The sequence below is a fragment of the Rattus rattus genome, chromosome 3 (genome assembly GCF_011064425.1).
Source record: "Rattus rattus isolate New Zealand chromosome 3, Rrattus_CSIRO_v1, whole genome shotgun sequence".
Taxonomy (NCBI): domain Eukaryota; kingdom Metazoa; phylum Chordata; class Mammalia; order Rodentia; family Muridae; genus Rattus; species Rattus rattus.
Genome location: NC_046156.1, coordinates 34,243,023 through 34,267,700, shown reverse-complemented (window position 1 = coordinate 34,267,700; position 24,678 = coordinate 34,243,023). Strand labels below are relative to the sequence as shown.

The 24,678-nt window shown below is 46.5% G+C and overlaps 1 protein-coding gene across 1 annotated transcript in view; it reads right to left on the bottom strand.

The window, feature by feature from the left end:
• Nceh1 (neutral cholesterol ester hydrolase 1) overlaps positions 1 to 22,309 on the bottom strand; it is a 65,065-nt gene extending 42,756 nt beyond the window's left edge. The window contains exon 1 of the mRNA XM_032897366.1: positions 22,132 to 22,309. Coding sequence (XP_032753257.1) covers positions 22,132 to 22,269 — 138 coding nt within the window. The 5' untranslated portion in view covers positions 22,270 to 22,309. The remainder of the gene's footprint in view (positions 1 to 22,131) is intronic.
• Between the last annotated feature and the right edge of the window lie 2,369 nt (positions 22,310 to 24,678).

Sequence of the window (24,678 nt, the reverse complement as noted above, 5' to 3'; positions counted from 1 at the left end):
TGGGGCTAAGGGGATCTGAGCTAGCGGTAGCTGGCTTTCTGCAGGTTAGCCAGAGGGTGGATGACCTGGGAAGATGGGAGCAGTGTGGCAGCAGCTGGTCCCGGGAACCATGGAGGCCAGCGAGCCCACCGTTACTGTTAGCGTGGTTTTTTTTGTTGTTGTTGTTGTTTTTTTAACTACATGCTACACCCTCCCAGGAACACAATGGGCTACCCCAGCCCTGGTGAATGGAAGGGAGGCAGTCTTTCCCTCAGAACAGGTATCAGTGATCCTTCTGGTGGACGGGCTAGCAATGTTGAAAAATTTCATCTGTCACTGAATGACGGCAGAAGGCAGTGCCTGGGGCTCATCTTAAGAGACACTGAGGTAATGCTGAGGACCTGAGAGCAGGGAGCAATTAGAAGTCAACTTCTAGTCCACACGAAGGGAAAACAAACCTGGGAGGAGCTGTGAGAGCAGGCTCAGGCGGAAAAGAACAACAGGTTTTCCCAAACCTTGAACTCCATCCTTGGTGGCATGCTCAACAGCAGATTTCAACAGAGAATAACCAGAGCCTGAGGTCCAGGGTGGACTGGTCTTGGGAGTCAGTGCTCTCCAGACTGACACTTGGGCATCTGAAGGCCAGCGGGCACGCACATCCACAGCTGGGCCCCTCCCGAGCGGTGGTTAATACTGCGGAAGTCTTGAAAGTACGATAAAGGGTCCTCTGCCCAGGCAGACTTCCAGAAGATGTCAGAAGAGGGTAAGACCTGCCCAATACACACTAAGTGTGGCCACAAGAGGCCCTGGGTATTTGAAGGGGAGAGAGCCAAGTGAACACAGCTTTGACACAGAGCGTGTGTATCTGTGTCTTTCTGCCTGTTTGTCTTTCTGTCTGTCTGTCTTTAGGTCATGAAAGTAGGAAGAGGGCAGACCTTTAGCACTGAGGAAGAGCTCCTAAGGAAAACAAGATAGAACAGCATCCATGTGACAGGAGAGCAGAGGAGGAAGGGTTTGGGTGCAGGAGGAGGATCCGCAGGAGGCAGCACGGCAGGCAACAGGGAGACGACAGAGACGGAAGAGGGAATACACTGCATACATGCACAGAAACGCCACAATGACACCCAGGGCTTACTACACGAAGTCCTAAAAATTCAGTTTAAAAAGCTAACAGGGTGGTCCACGAATTTCATCCCTGTACTCAGAAGGGAGAAGCAGGAAAATCTCTGTGAATTCAAGGCCAGCCTGGTCTACAGGGTGAGTTCAAGACCAGCCAGGGCTATAATTAGGTCCTATCTCAAATTAATTAATTGTTTTAAAAGCTGTAGGTGCTGGAGAGATGGCTCAGTGGTTGAGAGGCCACTGAGTTCAATTCCCAGCAACCACATGGTGGCTCACAACCATCTGTAATGACATCTGATGCCCTCTTCTGGTGTGTCAGCAACAGGATGCTCATAGACATTAAGCGAATAAATCTTTAAAAAAAAAAAAAAAAAAAGCTGTGGTAGCCTAAACTTTGGAATCCCAGCACTCAGGGGGCTGAGACAGGAGAATTGGTCATGATTACATAGCCAGCCTGGATTAAATATAACAAAACTTTGTGACAAAGAAAAGACATCATCGGGGTTGGGGATTTAGCTCAGTGGTAGAGCATTTGCCTAGCAAGCGCAAGGCCCTGGGTTCGGTCCCCAGCTCCGAAAAAAAGAAAAAAAAAAAAAGAAAGAAAGAAAAAGAAAAGACATCATCATCATCACCCACCACCACCACCACCACCACCACCATCATCATCATCCAAAAGTTACTCGGGGTGGATGTCATGAGTAGAATTCTTGCCTGGCATGGTAAAAGTGGGAAGAGGCTGTGGGCTCAATCCCTACATGCCAGGCAAGGCCAGTGCCAGGGTCTAAAAGAAGGAAAAAGGGGGAAGCAAGAAAAAAGAGAGAAAGACAAACTATCACAGGTTTTCTCACAAGCAGACTCCAAATATATACACACCCCCAGATAATAAACGTAAAAAAATATATATTTAAAAGGAATGATACTAACCTATCTTGAAAATCCAGGCAGCCTATGCTCTCTCTCAGCACTTACCTGGGGTGCTACTGTTCATATCTACTAGGAGGAAGGCTCTTTACAACTTGGTACTACACTGAGCGATGACCCAAAACTGTGCTAAGGGTCACAGACAATGCCAACGGTCTCTCATCTGACCTTTGTCTTGAGGTTGGCAAATAGCTGTAGACCTTGTGATAGCTCAGAAGTGCCGAGGGCATGCACAGCTGTACAAGCAAGCATTGGTGGAAGCTGACAATGAGGCAAACAGAAGACCAGAGCAATTTCCAGAGCTGGTACACGTCGCTGTCTTTGCAAAAGGGGTGCGAGCTCACGGGTGATCCTGCATGGCCACCTGCATTAATACTTCTCTGATGTGGGAAAATGCAAGCCACTTTTTGTTTTGGGGTGGGGGGGTCTCACGACATTGCCGACGCTAGCTCTGTGCTCTTCCTATAGCTCAGGCAGTCCTTGAACTTGAATTGTTCTGTCCCACCCCTCCCCCATACCACCATGCCTAACTGAAAATGATTGATTGGACAGATGGATTCACAGTGTTAGCTTTTATATCCCTCTTCCCTGCCACCTCCAGGTTCACATATTCTGAAGCAGTGGACAATTTACCCTGTCCACTTCCTACTTAAGTTCTTCATGGGAAGGAGACAGTCTGACCAGCAGGCCCTGCAGGATGCCGCCTGGCTTGAGAAAGGGATGTAGCAATGTTAGCACCCTGCCCTCTGTGCTCACAGCTTCTGTGGATGGACCTCCCAGTCACTTACCCACTTAGTCACTTAGGAAATTTACAGAGGTTTCCTTGGTGCCAGGAACTTTTCAAAGCTAGGTACACAGGGTGGGGGTGGAGGCGGGAGCGGGGAGCACAGACATGTTCCTTTCCCTCTAGAGACACTACTAACTAGACAGAAAGGCAGACTTAGGTGGGGAGACAAATGATTTAAAGGTAACTGAGATAAGCTAGGGATGGTGGCTCACGCCTGTCATCCACACTTAGGAGGCAGAGGTAAAATAGCCCCAAGTTCAAGGCCATCCAAGCTACAAAGTGAGATGCTTGTCTGGACCCACAGGAGTAGGAAGAGGTGCAAAGTTAACAAATGCACAGTTATCAACGGAGAGGTTGATGACCCAGGAAAAGAGGGAGAAGGAAGAACAGGGCTGAGGGTGGGAGAGGATGGCAGAATGGGGACCTAGCTTGGGCACTTCAAATGTGAGACCCTGTCTCTGTCCAAAGGCTCACCCTTTTGATGAACCTGAGCTTCTGCCTCATCTAAGATGACATGGCCACCAACAATTTCAGTGTTTGGGTCAAAGCTTAAACAAAGAGTGACTTTCTGAAGCAACAGACTAGGGGCCCAGTAGGACAGATTTATACAATGTCTTTGTTGAAATAAAAAAAAAAAAAAAAGCAACTACCTAAATAATGGAAACCCATGTTGTTTTCTGTTGAATAATAAAATGTACAAGTCATTATACAGGTGCAACATAGTTTTTTGTTGTTTGCTTTGTACTAACTACTTGGGGCCTCACACACTGGGCAAGAGCACCACCATTTTTATAATTTTGGATATTATTTATTTACTCTGTGTGTGTGTATGTGTGTGTGTGTATATATATATACATGTGAATGGAGACCAGAAGAGGACATCGAGTATCTACCTCTCTTGTTCTCTACCTAGTCCTTTGAAGTAGAATCTCTCCCTGAATCTGGGTTTCCTTTTTTTGGGGAGAGGGGCTAGGCTTGAATCCAGCGAGCCCCAGAGATTGATCACCTTCTCTCTGCCTCTCTTGGAGCTGGGGTTACAGGTAGACACAGGACATCCATTGTGTTACATGGGTGCTGCAAGCCAAAGTCCAGCCCTCTGATTGACTAATAAGCGCCCTTAACTGCTGAGCCACCTTTCAGCCCCCCCCCCCAAAATTTTAATATGCCATTTATTTCTCCAAGTAGTCCTCTTGAAAAAGCATACACTGTTCCATTTCATGTTCTTGCCCTTAGCTTGCTTAAAGTGCCAGAGTTAAAAGCCCATCAGAGCTTTCTTAACAAAGAATGGTTTTTTTTTTTTTTTTGAATTTTTACATTATCCACAGCAATCTCAGTTGCATTCTGGGTTTAGTATATGTGCTGCCCAGATGAACAGTTTGGTTATGGAAAGATCTTTTTAGATACTCAATAAAAGTAGCTTCTTATACGTGCCATCCCATGCCACCTCAGAATAAGAAGAGGAGCAGGAGGAGGAGGAGGAGGGCAGGAGGAAGAAGAAAAGGAGGTGGTGGTGGTGGTGGAAGAAGAGGGAGAGGAAGAGGAAGTGGTGGAGGAGGAGGAGGGGGTTATGGAGGAGGAAGAGGAGGTGGTGATAGAGGAGGAGGGGGTGATGGAAGAGGAGGAAGAGGAAAAGGTGGCAGCAGCAGTGGCAGGTAACTGTATATTGGTAACTGGACCTCCTGCAACAGCAACCCAGTATGAGGGTCTCCTGAGGCCACAACTGCCACTTTCTCTTCCTGGTCCCCCAGTCCTGGCTCAGGGATCAGTGTTGCTTCTCATTCTTTCAGACACAGCCAGGACATGCTCAGTAGCAGCATCCGTAACCACAAAACTCTCGTCAGCACATGGAGCGTCAGTAAATTCTGACCCCTGTCCTCAACTAAAGTATCACGTGCACCTCAACGGTTCCACTGTGGCCTAAGGAACTTGTGGCTTCAATTTGAAATCAGTAGGCTTTCTATCCACCTATTGCGCGAACTTCATTCTGAAGCAAGCAGAAAGGCTACTCAGTGTGTCAAAAGTCTAGATTTTAGCTGAGGAGAGGAGAGGGAAGGAGAGGAAGGAGAAAGGGAAGAGATCCATTAATGGGTAAAAGGACACAGCTAGATAGGAGGAATGAGTTTAAGCTCCTACTATACAGAAAGGTGATTAGAGTTAACATTTTTAAGTGTCATGAGTGTGTGTGTGTGTGTGTGTGTGTGTGTGTGTGTGTGTATGTGTGTGTGTGTGTACACATACAGAGTGCAGGTCCCCAAGCCAGAGGGATCAGATTCCCTGGAGCTGGAATTACAGGGGATTGTGTGCCACTGTATGGGTGCTGGGAATAGAAGTCTCCTCTGCAAATGAAGTCCACACTCTTAATCTCTAAGTCATTTCTCCAGCTTTAATTAATGATTTTGTATCATCTACACCATAAGCCAAGTGTGGTGACCCACACCTGTAAACCCAGTGCCTGAGAGAAGGTAAGGGAACCAGGAGGTCAAGACCAGGTTCAGCTACACAGTAAGGCTGAGGCCAGCCTGAGCTACATAAGATCCTGTCTCAAGGAAACCAAAACAACAACAACAGAAAGTTAGGAATGTATGCAGAATGTTCTCAACCTCAAGAAATGATACATGTCTAACATGATGGGCAACTAAAATACCATAAGCTGATAATATACAATTTATACATATGCTAAAAATTACTGCACCACACACATTTATACAACTATCTGTCAATTAATAAATTAGTTTAGAGGAGCTGGAGAGATAGCTCAGGAGTTAAGAGCACTGGCTGTTCTTGCAGAAGACCTGGGTTCAATTTCCAGCACCTACAAGACAGCTTGCAAGCATCCCTAACACCAGTCCCACTGGATCCCAGGTCCTCTCTGGGCTCCTTGTGCACAAGATGCGCATGTTACAAATGTATTTATTTCTCAAGTTATTGTTGAGACAAGGTCTCACTATGTAACCCTGGCTGGCCTGGAACTCTCTATACAGATACGGCTGGTCTCAATCTCACAGAGAAATGTTGGCCTCTGCCTCCCAAGTACTGAGATTAAAGGTGGGTATCACCATGCTCATCTTTAAAACAAAAACAAACAAACAAACAAACAAATGAAAAAAAAACAGGAAAAAAACCCACGTTTTTCAGGGAGTCCAGACTGTAAAATATACTTTCACACAGACAAACTGTATCCTCCATTCTTATCTAACCATGGAACTCTCAGCCATGTATAGCACACCAGGAAGGCATGTAAAGTCACCAGCCTCAGACGCTCCCTGGAGCCAGACTTTCTGTTCTCAACAACTCAAAACTCAGTTCGGCATGAACTGGTGAAAAGGAAACTTAGGGCTGCCCAACGAGACCACGTAACATCTAACCAAGAGCTGTGCAGTGACTCAGACCCAAGTAAGGCAAAGCCTTTCTCCCTCGCCTCATCCTTCCCCTGTTCTTTAATTCACGATTGCCCTGCATCTGGTTCCATTTCCACTTCCTCTGACGTCCCTGTGAGTTTTGTTAAGTCACGGCCTGTAATTTTTGCTTTTAATTTTGATACTTCATTGGCTTAGCAATAAAAAGACGTATGGTCCGTAACCAACTGCCTCTGCTATCATCTGCTGTTGCGCAGGGAATACAGCTCTTCCCATCCGTGTGGCTTCAGTAACTGCCTCCCCGACTGCAGAGACATCGCATTGACTTGTAACTCTGAGAGCAACCTACGTTGGAGAGGTGATTTATCTATCCCACCTGGGTGGGGCTGCTCGACACCAATGTAGCGTGTACTTCTGTGAATGAGAGCTAACATGTCAAATGCATCTTGCAGAAAAATGGTGGGATGCTTTCCATAAGTGTTAATATCATGAGTTATTCTGTGAAGAGCCTGATATTTAGCGTCTTTTTCTCAAAACAAACAAGTCCTTGTTAAACCAGAAATGGATACATAGACAGACAGATGACCAACCAACCTTTGACAATGAAATAATTTGTTCTGTCTCACTGTTTACCTATGGAGGACCTGGAACTGCCTATGTAGCCCAGGCTATCCTTGAATCTTCCTGCCTCAGCCCCACGAACACTGAGTTGACAAATGTGAGCCTCCCCCGCCCCCCATCTGGCTGGAATTTGTGGATTTCTGCTGATTCTGTACTGCCTGACTTATCAGCTGTTCTTCATTCAAATATACCGTTTCTTCTATCTCAAATTTCTCTTTAATAATATTAATATTCTCCAAGACAAAATTTATCCATTCATGTATTTCAAGTTTTGAGACAGGGTTTCACATAGCCCAGGCTGGCCTCAAGCTCATTACATGTGAGTCTAGCCTTCAATGTCTGATGCCAGCCTGCCCTATACCTCCCTACAGTCCCAAGATTAGAGGCATGCATCAGGCTCAAAAGCTGTCATAGGCTCACCCTTGGGTAATGCATTCACAATGTATGAGAGAGCTTAGAGTTGGGGTGGTAGGGTTGAAGTGGGGGGCATTGAAAAACCTGGACTAGATGATTCTGAATATTAGTGAACAAACTGTGAGGGTTGATCGACATATTTCACCGCTTAGCAGTCATGTGCCTGTAAAGAAGTTTATGAACTTTGACCCTTCACCCTCCCCCCACCACACTGGTGCCAGGGATTGAACCCAGGACCCACAAAAGCTAAGCAAGTCTCTGCCACTGAGCCCTATCGACAGTCCTCTATTTCTTCTCTTATAAAATGAGGATATTATGTGGAACCATGTTGGCTTGGTGTGTTCTGTCCTGGCACTGGCCGAGATTTAAACCCTAACACGCAACCCTTCATGGTCATTGTATAGAATGTTCTGTTTTTATTTGTTTGAGACAGAACATATATAATAAATGTTAAGTGTGTTAAAAAAATAAAATAAAATGAGGATATTGCTACTTTCCAAAGTAGATGCATTTATAATTCACCACATAGATCTGCTGTTATGCAGAATCCTCATGACAAACACCTCACCCTACAACCAGCACACATACAAGCAGCAGCAGCCTGAGTCCAGTGCCACACAGCCCAGGCAGGCAGAACATCTTGAAGATGACCCCGACTGGGGACATGGCCTGGGTGGGCAGACCACTCCCAAGACAACTCCTACCTGGTGTCATAGAGCATAACTCTACTGTAGCACTCCTGGGACAAACCCAGGAACCCAAAGACTCAGGGTAGAAGAAATGAAGAAGCAGAAGGATTTGGGCGCAGTGAGGAGAGGCAGAACTGGCGACTCGAGGGTAGTGAGGAACAGCCTGACGTGAGTAGCCAGAGATGCCACCTAAGGCCACGGTAAGGTCCTGGCCCTGCAGCAGTGGGGGCGGGGGGGGGTTTCTTACCACCAAAGACAGGCAACACCCCGGGTCTGGGCTGCCACCTGGTACCATGCTGATGTCTGAGGGCTGTGCAGAGCTGGCCCCACCCCTTGCCTGGGCATCATGAGCAGGAGAGCTGTCCCTGCCCCTTGCCAGCTTCAGCAGGAGACTGGGCTGTACCTCGCCCAGGAAGTAACATAGAGCTGGCCATGGTTGCACGGGTTACAGGTGTGCCAGCCAAGGGTATGAGTGCAAGAGAGCTGGCCTCGCCACTAGTCTGCCATGTAGTGCCATGGCTGAGAGAACGATACCCTTCCCACTCTCCTGTCCCTTGCCACCTGCAGCAGGTGGGAAGGGGGCCCCACCCTTCATTGGCTACAGCAGTTGATAAGAGTGGGCTGTGCCCCTTGCGTGGGCAGCACAACAGAGCTGACCTTGGTGGTGTGGACACAGGTGAACTGCCCTGAGGACGTGAGAGTGGAAGAGCTGATCCTGCCCCTTATCAGCTACGGCACTGGATGAACTAGCTAGGGCAGTGAGAGAGCTAACAGGCTGGCCGACTCAGCTACACACAGACCCAGATGAGGGCTTTGAGTTGACCCACCCCAAAATCTACTCCATCTATGAACTCCTGGAGGCTCGAGTCCTACAGAACCAAAGCTGCAGGAACTCCATGACACAGGGCAGCAGCTGGATGCCACAGAGGAGTCCGGGCGAGGACTCGAGGATTCGGTATTGAGAGTGTGGCAGAGCAGGAGGCCTCAAACCAGACAAGGATTCACTGCCATGAACATCTGCAAGTAAAAATGTGTGACGAGAAGGATATACCATGTGACACACTGACACACCACAGCTTCCACTCAAGTATTCTTTTCTTTTAGAGGAGGCTGCAAGGGCAGAGGGTAGATACAAAGGGGGATTGGGTGCATGATGTGAAATTTACAAAGAATCAATAAAAAGTTAAAGAATTAAACAAATTTAAAAAAAAAAACCCATCAGTCAGAGGTTTTGCAGCAAGAACAACCTCACCAAAATGGATGTTAAATCATTAAGGAAAAGAGGCAGGGGGACAGCTCAGCAGGTAAAGCCTCCTGCTGCTAGGCCTGACAACCCGAGTCCAGCCTCTGGGGCTGATGCAGAAGAGGAGGATGGACTCCTGAAAGTTGAACTCTGACTTCCACAAGGGTGTTCTGATAGACCTGTGCCCACACACTCACACACAAAATGAAAGCAAATAAAATGTTTTTCAATTAAGCATTCAAAGAAGAAAAGTGTAAGTTGATGTGTGAGTGCGCATGTGTGTGTATGCGTATGTGTGTCAATGTGTTGTGTATGTGTGTAAGTAATGTGTTCATGCTTATGTGTGCAGGCCTGTGTGAATGATGCATGTATGACAGTATGTGTGCCAGGGTATAAGTGTGTGTTGCCCCTTGACTTACATAGCAGCAGACATGTACACGCGTGCACGCACGCACGCACGCATTCACTGACCACCTGAGACCTGACCCCAGGACCTACATGATGGAGGGGGAAACCAATTCCTACAGGCTGCCCCTTGACTTACAAGCCTGTGGTCTAGGAACTTAAGAGGCTGAGGCAGGAGGAGGTTGAGTTGAGGGCCATTTTATAGAGTGCCTCTGTCTCATTAGACAGGAAAGGAAGGAGGGAGAGGAGCTCTGAACACAACCTGGAGAGAGAAGGCTAGACCACCTCCATGAGAAGATGCAAGCTTGCCAGACATCTTTGGAGAAGAAGATGGCCTAGAATTACAGCTATTATTTGGGAAAAAAAAAAAAAAAAAGCCTGTAGTTAATTAATTCCAAAGTCAAAAAACAAGCATAAATCTTTGAAAATATTATGAGGAAGTTAGAAACCCAGAAAAACAGCAGACTTACCACAAAAAAAAAAAAAAAAGTCTGTCGAGCAAACAAAAGGCCGTTTTCAGTCAAATTCAGAGTCAGAAGCACGTGAACACTGAGGTCAGCTCCTAGAGGCAGTTAGGGCACCAGACTGAAGGAAATCAGAACCAGAAACCCCTTCAGCTTCTCCATCGTAAATGACTGTCAAAACCAAAGTGAGTCAAAGAGAAATCTGTCTGGTAGATAGGAACACTGCAGAGGGGAGACGTTGGTGTTGAAAGATGTGTGGGCTACTGGCTACAGCAAGAGGGTAGGAGGGCTTCTGAGGCATAGGGAACCGCAGAAAAGGTGTCAGACACACAAAGACAAGCAAGCTCAAGGCAAGGCTCTGAACAGGAAGCTGGGGGCAGAGGACTGCTGACTGGAAGTAAAGTCAGAACAGAGCACAAGGCACATTTTATAGCTACAATGCCCGGGCCTAAGGTCTAGACAGCAAATACATATAGTGCAAGCACCCATCTAGGTTTGTCCAGGAATAACTGTGTTAAATATGTTGTCCTTGGTGCCAGCAAGACGGCTCAGCTGGAAGAGGTGACTGCCAAGTCTGACCACCTGAGACCTGACCCCAGGGACCTGCATGACGGAAGGGGAAACCAATTCCTACAGGTTGCCCCTTGACTTATATAGCAGCGCACGCGCGCACACACACACACACACACACACACACACACACACACACACACACACACATGCTGTACACACATACTCCACTCACACGCATGCACACACACCACTCACACACACAAGTATATGCATACATTACTCACACACATAGACACACACACTGACACATACACACATACATGTATCACTCACGCACCAGCAGACCCTCTCAATCAGGCTCACTGCCACCATTGCTGCACCTCTTAAGAGTCCATCCCAGGATTCACCAGAGCTCATCCCTCTCACCCATCCCTCAGCATCCCCCACAGTGGCAGCCCAAGTCAGCTGCCCTCCAAACTACTCCTAACCCATTTCTTCACGTTCTCTCCTGGATAACTAGACTCTGCTTGAAATTTCAGTTTCTACACTACCAGTGGGGACTCTTCTAAGGCTTCTGGGTGCAGTTCAGTGATACAGTGCTTGCCTAGTGACTTAGGGTTTTACTGCTGTGAACAGACGCCATGACCAAGGCAACTCTTATAAGGACAATATTTAATTAGGGCTGGCTTACAGGTTCAGAGGGTCAGTCCATTATCATCAAGGTGGGAGCATGGCAGCATCCAGGCAGGCATGGAGCGGGAGAAGCTGAGAAGTCTACATCTCCATTTGAAAGCTGCTAGGAGAACACTGGCTTCCAGGCAGCTAGGATGAGGGTCTTAAAGCCCACACCTACAGTGACACACCTACTCCAACAAGGCCACACCTACCCTAACAGGGCCATACCTCCAAACAGTGCCAAACATATACAAATCATCACACCTAGTACATTTGAGGCCCTAGGAAACAAACAGCACTCCTGAGTGCAAGCAGCACACCCTACTTGGCAAGTGCTTGCCTTAGCACAGTGGAAGCCATGGGCTGGCATCAGCGGGGCAGGATGGTGTTTGCATATGATTGATGCACTTGGGGACAGAGGCAAGAGCATCAGAAGCTCAGAGTCCTCAGAGGCTACATGGAGTCGTTGGCCAACTTGGGCTATGAGAGTCTAAAAAAATGCTGAAGTGTTTTAAAACACAGACTTCACCAAGTAACTTCCTGCCGTCTTTCTAGACCACAAAGAGCCACTCCTTGCTCAGTCCACACTTCCCTCTGACCTCCACTCTGGCCTTAAAACTTCTAAGGCTCTAGCTAGTCTAAGCTATTTTTAGGCCCTCAACTATATCACCGTCTCCTCTTGGGCCCCTCATTCATGTTGTTGCTCTAGCTCAAATGTCTTCTGTAAGTACCTGACTTCCATTTTCTCAGCAGGTCAATTAGCATCATGGTGAAGTTCCTGAGCCTGGGAACACTTCACCCAGCCCCACCCTCATCGCCATCATCCTGAACAAGCTACTTTTCTTCCGTTTGAGTCCTCTTCTTGGTCACATAAAGAAAAATGCCATGTTATTGGAGTGACACAGTGAATCACATGCGAACACAGGATGTGAGAGAGGAGGCGCTCACTACGTTTAAAGACTGTGATTATGCTGTCAACACTCAGCCTTGCTAACACTCAGGGTCTCTTTCTGCTGTTTCGTCTCATGTAGCCTTAACAATGTTCTGATCCTCCTGCCTCCACCTCTCCAGTGCTGGGAATACAGGTGTGTACCATCTGGCCCTGACCCAGGTCTGTGTCTGATGTCCTTTTTGAAGGATATTGCAGGCACGCATAAAAGCTCCATCTGTGGGGTTGGGGATTTAGCTCAGTGGTAGAGCGCTTGCCTAGCAAGCGCAAGGCCCTGGGTTTGGTCCCCAGCTCTGAAAAAAAAGCTCCATCTGTAACTTATGTTCTGTTGTTTGAGTATAGGCCCCTGTCACTATCAGATCTGGTCTATCATATCTCATTCAACAGGCAACTCAGGTTTGTTTTGTAGCTATATTATGTTAATTAAACACTCCAGGAAGGATGTTTCTAAGAGCCCAGGAAGTAAACTCATAGGGCCCAGGAAGCTCATGAAAGGTACAAAATTCACACCCCTCACAGGCATATAAGTTAACAATGGTTGGGACAGGTGATTCTCTGGTGGAGAACTGGGCAGTATCACCCATGCTGAGATGGGCTTTTCCATGACACAGCTGCCTTTGAGTTACCCATACTCCTGTAATATATTCATGTAGACACCAGACTCATAGGTTCACTAAGCAAGCCTTGGCTGGAATGGTTTCTTTGGCTTGTCATTGATGCCTGTCTTATTGCTGTGAAGAGATACCAGGACCACAGCAACTCTTATAGAGGAAAATATTTAACTGGGGCTGGCTTGCAGTTCAGAAGGTTAGCCCATTACAGTCATTATAGGTAGAATGGCAGCACACAGGCAGACATGGTGCTGGAGAGGAAGCTGAGAGTTCTATATCTGGACCAACAGGCAACAGGAAGAGAGATTGACTCTGGGCCTGACTCTGAAACCCTAAAGCCCACCTGCAGGAACACACTTCCTCCAACAAGGCCACACCCACTCCAACAAGGCCACACCCACTCCGACAAGGTCACGCCTCCCAATAGTGCCCTCTCCCTGTGAGCCTAGGGTGGCCATTTTCATTTAAACCACCATCTTATCTTAGATAAACAGATGTTTGTATCTCATCAAGAAAAGTTTCACATCAAGATACCAGTCTGCCATTCATTCTGCCACTCCTAGCACTGTTGTTCAGCTAATATTTGTTAAGGGTTGGAAGGACTGCTCAGTGGTTTAAGCTCTTGCTGTGAGTTTAGATCCCCAGAACCCAGGTAAATGAGGGAGCATAGTAGGCCTCCCAGCAGTTCCAGCCTTGGAAAGCAGGGCAGGGAATCCCTGAACAAGGTGGCTAGAGCACTGGGTTTGATGGAGAGATCCTTCTTCAAAGAATAAGGTGGAAGGTGGACTGCAGAATATTCTGAACTCAGAGACGGTGAAATGGCTGAGTGAGTTAAGACAGCTACTACTGAGCTCAATCCTCATACACTCACCACAGACACACATGGAAAAGAAGAAAAACGTCTTTATTGAATACGCCCAGGAGTGTGCAGCTCAGTGATAGAAGACGCACTTAGCATGCATGAGGTTGTGTGTCTTACTAAGTTGCCCAGGTTAGCCCTGAACTTGTCCTCCTCCTGTGTCAACATTTCCAGCCCCCGGGATTATACAAATACAGCATCACGCATGCGCATATGTGGACACGCACTATATGTGACGATACATGGACATTACACATATGGTATGATGACTTCCAGGTGGAACGCTGCCGGGTTTGTTGCTTGGCAGCTCAGGGGCTTTCTCTTCCCTTTTGTGGTGCTGGGAGATGAACGGAGAACCTCGTGCGCACGAGGCAAGCTCTACCAATGAGCTACGTGCCTAGGCCCTATTTCATCACCCTTGTTTCCGTTTCTTTGTGAGATCGGGTGTTAATATGCAGCTCAGGGTGAGCCTGAAACGCTTCATCCTCCTGCCTCCCATTTCCAAGTCTGGGCCTACTGATACGTGTCACCCCATACTAGGTCTTTCCTTCATCCTTTATAAGCATAGAACAGAGGAAATACATAAATAAGCAGATTATTACAACATAGTCTCCTTGGAGGCTAAGATAAACACATGGTGGTCATTCATTTATTTATTACTATGAACTATGCTTGAACCCCAAGGCCTTGTGTTTGTTAGGCACACACATTCTACTCCCTCCTCCCCCCACCCCAACCCCCTTTAAGTTTTTGTTTTGAGGTAAGCGTCTTACTAAGTTGCCCCAGCTAGCCTTGAACTTGTCCTTCTCCTGTGTCAGCCTTTCCAGCCACTGGGATTATACAAGTACACCACCAAACCCAGCTAAAACTTTTTTTTCTTTTTCTTTTTTAAAGATTTATTTATTTATTATATATAAGTACACTGTAGCTGTCTTCAGATACACCAGATCTCTTTACAGATGGTTGTGAGCCACCATGTGGTTGCTGGGAATTGAACTCATGACCTCTAGAAGAGCAGTCGGGTGCTCTTAACCGATGAGCCATCTCTCCAGCCCCCTAGCTAAAACTTGACCCTCCTTCTCTCCCCACTCTTCTTACCTCCTCTGGGTACTAGATATAAAATCCAGGTCTTACTCATGCTAGAAAAGCACTCTACTGTTCAGCTCCTGCCAGCCTCCTGCTCAGTATTTTTAGAGTAACCGTGCATAAAAGGAACCTTTCAGAAAGAAAGGTTCCACAGCCTACAGAAACATCTGCAGATCAAGTTTGGGCTGCCTGTAAGAAACAGCATAGATTGTCTCACGTAAGAATGACACCCTCTCTGTGTGTCTCAGGGCTGGATTTGCAGAAGTGCTAGAAAAAAATTAAGATGGGCCTATTAATGCTTTATTCCCTTACACATCTGGTAATTGAGTCAACCTGACCTTACCATTTCCCAGGTGCTGTCTGAAGAACCCAAACCAGCTTGCTTACCTGCCAGAACTAGAGCAGAGTAAACACCTCCCTGAAGGTGAAGCCTTTCTGCTGCCCTGTCTTTGTAGGAAATCTGACTGGATCAGCTAATCATCACTATGGGTACTGACCCCTCAAGTTTCCATGAAGTAATGGTCTTCATCCCAAGTCTGGAGGTGACATATGAAACTTGTCTCCTACCAAGCAGAGTAGTCCGCTCCCACAATCCCAGTGTTCTAGATTCCGGTGGGGAGTTATCACAAGTTCAAAACCAGCCTCCACCAAAGACATAGGAAGGCCAGCCCAGGTCACAGTGCATGACAATGTTTCAAAAAAGAAAATCATCAAAACCTATTCACTGATACTTTAAAATCAAATTAAGAGCCCCAGCATTCATCTCTCCTTCGGGACTACAGAGACAATGTGAGCAGCTGCCTCAGGTTTCCATGGTACCCCTGCCCCGTGGACTGCGTCTCCTCAAATCACAAGCCAAAAGAAACACTTCCTATACTTAGAAATACTTAAAATTTACCTGATATGGGTACAGTTTCCCAGTTCAAAATGTATGGCAAAGGTCAGTACACTGGAGTTCTGAAGTTTCCAGTGAGGCTGTAATTTCAGTCACACCCACACAACACAAGAGCACAGCAAGGCCTTCAGAGAGCTCGGGTGAGGTCACGTTACAGCTCTAAGTGTGAGGAGACAACTAGTCCAAGAGCTCAGTCACCCATAAGACAAGGAGGACGCAGCCTGCAGCTGTGGTGCTGTGCTCAAAAACAGGGCAAGTCAGCAGGCATGCCAATTTCAGGAACCTTTCTTTTACATTATGTCACTAAGAAGATTCATAACTGGCATCCTATGGGCCTCTCTCACTGGACACTGAGCTAACAGACTCAGCCAGGATGTGTGACCAGAAAGCCCTTGAAATCCTCTTGTCTCTGCCTCTATAGTGCTGGGAACACAGGATTGTGATGAGAACACAGACATGTGATGGGAACACAGGCATGTGTACTATATACAGGTCTTACATGCATATTGAAGAGTCAAGCTCAGGTCCTCATACTTAGAACACATTTTACTTTGCTGTCTGAGTCATCTCCCCAGCACTTACTAAACATTATTTTATAATATAAACATTCTAGCTATATAGTACTCAAAAAATATGAGTCTTATAAAACAGTTTTAAAAATACAGTTTAATATTTTGTTTGTTTAGAGATCAAGCCCAGGGTGTCACACATGCTAGGCAATCACTCAAAGACTGAGCTATACCCCACCCCCTCCTCTACTGTTCCTGAATGTTCCTTCATTTAAATGAGTTCGGGGTGCCAGATGTGGGGTGCCTCGGATCTAGCACATGCAGGATAAGCGCTGCGTTCCAACCCTCTTTCCCTGAACACGGAAGGTCTCCTCTGTTTCTTACAAATGACCGTGTATTTGGACTAGGAGGAGGGTCTCAATCCTGTAGAATATCTGCATCTCTAGCTACAGCCTTGCCTCTATCCGTCATGACATAACGAAGTCCGCCCAAAGGGACTGGTGGCCAAGAAAAACCATGCTTCCGTTTCTGATGGGCACTGCCCAACCATGTTCTCCCCAGCAGTGCTTGGCTCTGAAAGTCCAACACAGCCCCCAGGGGTCATCTTTTCATCTGGACAACCTTTTCTTTTTCTCTCTCTCTTTTTCTAAACGTGTACCCCAGGCTAGCCCCAGATACGCTTTGTAGATGAAGATGCCTCCGCCTCTTGAATGCTGGGATTACAGGTAGGTGTTGCCATGCTGGAGCTCAGGATTAAACCAGAAACCCCAATCATGCTTGGCCAAGTCTCTACCAAGTGAGCTACGACCCCAGCCCATTAATATAGAGAACATTTTCAAAGAGGCTCTCAGACCTGACTCCTCTGTGTCCTCGGGCTTCCTTCATCGTCAGCTTGCTTTCTGCCCTCCACAAGAACACTGCCACTGTGATGCAGCTGTGAAGTCTGAGGACTCTGCTGTCGCACTGAAATTCGCCTCATCTTATTCCCTTAGACCAGTGGTTCTCAGCCTTCCCAATGCTACGACTCTTTAATACAGTTCCTCAAGTTGCGTTCACCTCAGACCATAAAATAACTTCATCGCTACTTCATAACTGCAGTTTTGCTACTGTCATGAATTGTAATGTAAGTATCTGATATGTGACCCCCTGTGGGCTGAGAACCACTGACTGAGGCCTTGAAGCTCACCCAACTAATCTTATAACCTAGCCATACGTGCTGGATTACCTGGACAGATTAAGCAAAATACATATTATCATGACTCTATCCAATAATATTCTAAATAAATGTATCCACTACAGTATCGTGTCTTATTTACATGATGATACAATTTGAGGGAATTTCTTTTTTTTTTTTTTGGCAGAAGATAACAGTATATACCATAGGTTGACCTTGAACTTGAAACAACGGTCTTGCCCCACCATATGAATGCAGAAGTTCTTTGCTACAACTTTTAAAAGAAAAGACCACTTACCTGGCTGGAAATATAGTTCTGTGGTGCAGTGCTTCCCTAGTAGGGGTGAAACCCTGGTTCTATAGCCACAAGGAAATTAACTGCTAAAAACACTGAAGGCACCCAGAATTCCAAATAAATGTGGTAATGGAGGATGACCCAGGCAGGAGGACAGCCCTAGCACTGGGGAGCTGAAGACAGGGGGATAAAGGGTTCAAGGCTAGCCCCTACTATAAGAAGCAATTTCTCAAACAAACAACAGAAGACAAGAGAACTGAGCAGCATCCAGGAGCCCCAGGAAGGAAAGCGAAACAAACATAATCAGAATGGTCTGACACAGAGCACAAAGCTAAAGAAAATGTGAGAAGCTGTAGCCCATGGCAACTGAACAAGGAAGCACTCAGCAAATTCATTATTTATAGACGGGGTCTCGATATGTAGCCCTAGCTAGCCTGAAACTCACTACATAGACCAGGCTGGCCTTGAACCCACAGAGATCTGCCTGACTCTGCCTCCTGAGAGCTGGAGATGTGTGAGCCACCATGCCGTGCAGCACTCAAATTTCTTGACATTAGAAAGAAGGTCAAGCTATACATGGACTGACCCTGGACTCTGACCTCATAGGTAGCAATGAATATCCTAGTAAGATCACCAGTGGAAGGGGAAGCCCTGGTCCTGCTAAGACTGAACCCCCAGTGAACGTGATTGTTGGGGGGAGGTGGTAATGGGGGAGGATGGGGAAGGAACACCCATATAGAAGGGGAGGGGAGGAGTTAGGGGATGTTGGCCAGAAACCGGAAAGGAATAACAATTGAAATGTAAATAAGAAATACTCAAGTTAATAAAGAAAAAAAATGTGAAAAAAAAAGAATTTAGATATTTTAAAAGTTCTAAAAGTTATATTACTTTTTTTGCATGTTTAGCATTATGAAGAATTTTACAATTCTTCTTTGGGCTTCCCCAAACTTACTTGTGTGTAATGATGACTGTATTGATTTTGTAATTGGTAAAAATAATTTCATAATAAAGGTTATTAAAATTCAAAAAAAAAAAAAAGAAAGAAGGTCAAGCTTAGTCTCTTAAGTAACTTCAATTGCTTTTTGAATCAAGCCAAGTGATCTAAACCAAAACTATTTGGCAAACAAGCCTATGCCAACCTCATGGCAGTTCTCTGGGTTCTAAAGCTATAAATCAGCTGATCTTATGGTTTAAACAAAATTGGGACCATCCTACAGACTTTCCTCACAATCCATGGTGGCTCTCTGTGGAGACACTCTCAGTACAATGGGCTATTGGCCTTTTAATCCCAGGACACTGAGGAGGCTTAGGCAGGAAAACCATGAGCTGAAGTTCAGCTTGAACAACATAGCAAGCTGGAGGCCAACCGGTGGCAGGTAGCAAGGTCTGGATTCTAAAAACGAAAACTAAGGAAAATAAACAAACAACTTACAATAAATTTCAGGTCAGTCTGGACTATATACATCCAGAGACCAAGCCTCAAAAGAACCAAACAAACAAAAGTTGTAACAATAGTTGAGGGGCACGGTGGTACATACTTTTAATTCTAGCACTTAGGAGGGCAGAGAGGCAGAGGCAGCCTGGTATACATAGAAAGCTCTAGGTCAGACAGACAGACCTACATGCTGAGACCCTGGAAGGGGAGAAGGGAGAAGGAAAGACGCACAAACATAACTGGGCCAACATGAGAGTGTAGCTCACTGTCCACTATTTGCCTGGTATACTCAGAACCCTGAGTCTAGTCTCTGTTTGGGGGAAAATTCAGAAAAAAATTGCTTTCCAAGTAGAACATGCTTACTTCTGGTCTCAGCGGTATTTGCCAACAATCTCCGTTTAGCAGGGAGGTGACCAGAGCCACTCTCTGAAAACACACTCCCCAAGCCAGCATCAGGTAAGAACACCCATGGCTTTCATCAGTTCCTGGGACTGCCTGGCATCACACAACCCCTAGTTCCCAGTATGTTGGTGGGCCCATCAGGAGCCCAGCACAGCCTTGCCCTGGTGGTTGGGAAGGCATGTTGGGGAAAAAAGCTTTCTTCTAAACCTGGACTCTCCTAGGTGACTATGATGTGGAAGTGTTCATCAGTGATCTACAACACGGACAGAGAAAGCATCTCCACACCAGCACAGCGTTCTTCTCTCCTTATTCTAACCTATTAACGATGGCCAACCCAGTAGAGTAGGCACCCCAGAATCTCTGTCAAGTGTACCCTTAACTTCATGAGGGCTTCCTACAAAATTCTGACTTTCTCAGTTGCATATAGAGAAGAGGACAGACCACTGTTCCAGTAGGTCAACACTCTGTTAAAGTCTACACAATGTCTCACAAACCATGGTGGATCTCTGGGAGGTGCCTTTAAATAAACTCCCAGGGCATTCAGGAGGCAGAGGCAGGAAAATTAGGACCTGAAGGCCAGTTTGAACAACATAGCAAGTTTGAGGCCAGCTTGCTTGAGACAGGTGGCAAGGTCTGGATTCTAAAAACCAGAATTAAACAACCTATAATCTGAACACTAGGGATAATTTAAGGACTGCATAGAAGCTGATACCCAGCCTCAGCTACAAGACCACTCCCCCACCCTCCCACCCCCACACAGAGTGCAGACAGGTCTGTAACGTCAGCATGAAGAGCTGCCAGCTTGACCCACATAGTAAATTCCAGCACTTGGGAGGCAAAGGCAGGATTGAGAGTTCGAGACTACTCCGGGCTACACACTGAGTTCAGTGGACTACCCACGGAGTCCAGTTAGAGCTGTACACTGAGACTCTGTCTAAAAAACATAAAGAAAGAAAGAATGAAAGAAAGAAAGAAAGAAAGAAAGAAAGAAAGAAAGAAAGAAAGAAGAAAGAGAGAAAGAAAGAAAGAGAAAGAAAGACAAACAAACAAAGCAAAACCAGCTGGAGCTTATGAGTTAAAAGCACTGGCCCTGGGTTCATTCCCAGCACCCACACAGAGGCTCACAACCCTCTTTAACCACAGTCCTAACATCCTCTTCTGACCTCTATGGGGACTCCACCCACGTGGCACACAGATATACATGCAGGCAAAACACCCACACAGAAAAGTTAATAATAAAATTTTAATGCATGTTTATATATCTTAAAAAAAAAAAAAAAAAAAGACCTGGTAGGTAGTGGTGCATGCCTTTAATCTCAGTGTTCCTGGGGCAGCTGCAGGCGAGTTGGAGGCTAGCCTGGTCTACAGAGAAAGTTCCAGGATAGCCGGGGTTATAAAGAAACTTTGTGGGCTGGAGAGATGGCTCAGTGGTTAGGAGCACTGGCTGTTCTACCAAAGGTCCTGAGTTCAAATCCCAGCAACCACATGGTGGCTCACAACCATCTGTAATGGGATCTGATGCCCTCTTCTGGTGTGTCTGAAGACGGCTACAGTGTGCTTACATATAATAAGTAAATAAGTAAACAAATAAATAAATAAACCTTAAAAAAATTATAAAAAAAAAAAGAAACTTTGTCTCGAAAAACAAAACAAAACAAAACAATATTAAGGCTCAGTGTTGGGCAAAGATAGAGTGTGGCTTGATTGTGGAGAAGCTCTGGAAACCTACATAACATAGACTACTCAAAAATACGATGCAGTCATGGCGTTCAACCTTGGCAACAGACTGTGCTTCTGATACTAAAAGCAATTCTCCTACCGTGGAATAAACCAATGACACAGTCCTCCCGCCGGGGGAGCAATGTTCATGAGCAGGATACAGTGCAGAGTAATGCCACCCTGCAGGTTAAAGAAGGCCACAACCGCTCTGGCTCAGGCCAAGGTTATCTCCCAGACATCGAAGGACGCAAAACAAAGGCTGCAGACAAACAGAAAACAACCTTCAAACAAGGACCTTTAACGACCCTCCGGGCCTGCCAGCCTCCCGGCCTTCTTTTCTTCCGCTGAGCTAAGAGGTGCCAGGGAGAGAACCGAAGGTCAGAGCGGTTCCTCCTAGCCTGCGGTCTCCAGAACGGAGCGCTAAGGCCTGGGGACTGTGGGAGGCTGGCGGCGTCGCTACTGCTCATCGAGGAATCACAATCCCCTTAGCTAAAAAACATTTAACTCTTCCTTTGCCAGCCAGTGGCACAACGGAGGTGGGGGCAGGGTGGTTTATAAATTGCTAAAGGCTTTGGCTCAAGACACAGCGAACTAAGAAAGCAGGGGCGCTAATTAGGACCTAGGAAAGGTTAACAGCTGTCAGAGACGCCAGGCGAGAACTTCACCTGTTTCCAGACTCACATCTACCCGCCGACTTCAAGGATGCGAACACCGGTGGTCCGGCTAGGAGTCCTGGGGAAGCGTGCACTCGGAAAAAACATGGGTGACACCGGGCGCCACCACTGCATTACAAGGATGCAAACAGGACACCCTCAGAGCCCGGGGATCGGAAGAAGCGACAGGGAGAGAGGCAGATGCGCATTCACGGAAACACGGGATATCCCTATTGCAGGACAAGGATGCAAATGTGACATCCTCCAAGGGCCCACGGGCAACCGGGGTAAGCGATGGGGGTTTCGTTTAGGGGAGCAGGGACGACACGGGGCATCCCCCTTTCGCTCTGCTCACCACTTGCTGCGCGCCGCGGAAAGTGGCATCCAGCAGCATCAGTTTCCAGGGGTCGGACACAGCGCTGGGCAGTGGGATGTAAACGTAGTAGGCGACTAGCGCCAGCAGCGCGGCCAATAGGACGCATGACGACCTCATTGTCCCCAGGCCGGGCTGTCCGGAGCTGACCGCAGTATGGTGCGATGGTACCCGGAGACGACCAGCAAGTTTCTGCCAGCCGCAGCTGCTATTTCACGTGTTCCTCCTCAGGCTGCGAGCCAATCACAGGCTGCGTCGGGAGGAAGTGGGAGCGCGGATGTGCCCCCTCCGTGGTGTCCTTGCGAAGAGCCGCTGGCTCGCCAGGTTTCAGGAAGCAGAGTGGTGCAGCCCAGAGGACGCACAGCAACCCCTGGCGGACACTGTGAGTATGACTGCCTGCGATGCCAAGCTGCCTCTGAAGGTGTGTGTAAAAGGGGTTCCGGGTCAGCCTGAGCTACTTGAAACTGTCTCAGAAGAGAAACTAACAGTAACAAACAAACAGACAAACAATAAATAAGTTGTGTTTGGCACACATAACTGCTAATCTTGGTTTCGAAAGGAGAAGACATAAGGATGAAAGCCAAGGTCATCCTGGACTACATGACAAGTTTGAGGCCATACTAGATGAGAGACCCTGTCACAAGAAAATCAAAATATCAGACAAACAAGCAAATAGAAAACGCAAATAGTTGCACTGTGAAACTTCCAAAGCATGTAAATCATCTGATCCAAAACAAAGATACTATTGTAAAAGATAATAAAATCCTCTCTCTAGAGAAAGACTTGGAACAGTATGTAAATTCAGTAAGTGGTTTTAAATGAGAGTTTCTGAGCATGGTGGTACACACAGCCTGGTCCACGTTGTAAGTTCTAAGCCATCCAGGGCTACATGGTGAGACTCTATGGGGGTGGGGCATGGCACAACAGAGAGAGAGAGAGAGAGAGAGAGAGAGAGAGAGAGAGAGAGAGAGAGAGAGAGAGAGAGAGAACCTGATTTCTCATAGCTCCAGCAATAAGGCCAGTATAGCTAGCCTCCTGTGTGAGCTTCCAAACGTCCTTTTCAGCTGGGCATGGTGATAACACCTGTAATCTCAGAATTGGAGGAGACAGGAGGACCAGGACTTTGAGGCAAACCTGGGTTATGTGAAACCTTGCTGGAGAAAAAAGTCTGGGAGTTCAGTTCAATGACAGAGAGCTTGTCCCACACACACAAAGCCCTGAGTTTAGTTCTCAGTACTATATATGATAAGTATATAATAACTATATATATAATTAATATAGTAAGCACTATATATAATAAGATCTTATTTAAAACATTTGTTTTTAATCATGTGATGTGTGTATCTGTGTGTGGAAATGTGCACAGGAGAACATGTGCTCCTGGATGCCAGAAGAGAGCATCAGATCCCCTGGAGCTGGGGTTATAGGTGATTCTGAACATCTTTTTTTAAAAAATGTCATTTACTTAATAATGTGTATGAGTACACTGTAGCTGTCTTCAGACACACCAGAAAAGGGCATCAGATCACACTACAGATGGTTGTGAGCCGGTGGTTGCATGGGAATTGAATTCAGGACCTCTGGAAGAGCAGTCAGTGCTCTTAACCACTGAGCCATCCCTCCAGCCCCCGATCCTGAGCACCTTGACATGGGTGCTGGGAACTGGACTTTGGCCCTTGGCAAAACCTTTGAGAAGTGAGCCCGTAACTACCAAGCCATCTCTCCACCCCCATTGTTGTTTTAAGAAACTGCAATGATTCTTGGTGCTTCCTTCGTAGCATGGGAAGGAGTTTTGTTGTTTTATTATTTTCTTCTTGATGTTTTGTTTTTTTAATGATACCGGGTACAATAAACTAAAGCCCTTTCATCACTCTTCCTACTTCTATTCAGTCTACAAATAACACCAAGAACTACAAGAGCTGGGGGACCAGACCATGGAGTTAACTCTCTGTGCTCGCAGCAGGGTTTTGCCTATGTCAGGTATGCATTTTACCACTGAGTTACATCTCAGCCCCTGGGTTTTTTGTTTTGATTTGTTTTTGTTTTTTGAGACAGGATCGCCTAGGATAAAATCATCCTCTTGCTTCAGACTATAATACTAACTTTACAGGAACTTGTCACCACATGTAGCAAGACTATGTGTATATGTTTTTCAAGACAAGGCTTCTTTGTATAGCCCTGGCTGTCTATAGACCAGGCTGGCCTCGAACTCACAGAGATCTCAAACTTCAGAGAACCGCCTGATTTTACCTCTAAAGTGCTGGGATTAAAGGCATGGGCCCCCACCACCCAACCTTTGTTTATTTATTTTTTACTTTTAAAATTTTGGACTTGTTGAAATAGGGTTCTGTGTACCCCAGGCTAGTCCTTTTCGGTAGTTGTGGGTGACTTTGAGTGTCTGGTCCTCCTATCTACCAGAACTTCCCAAGTAGGGTTACTATCACATGCTAATTCGACGCTGGCTCTTTTTAAGTTTGTGTGTGTGTGTGTGTGTGTGTGTGTGTGTGTGTGTGTGTGTGTTATTGGAGG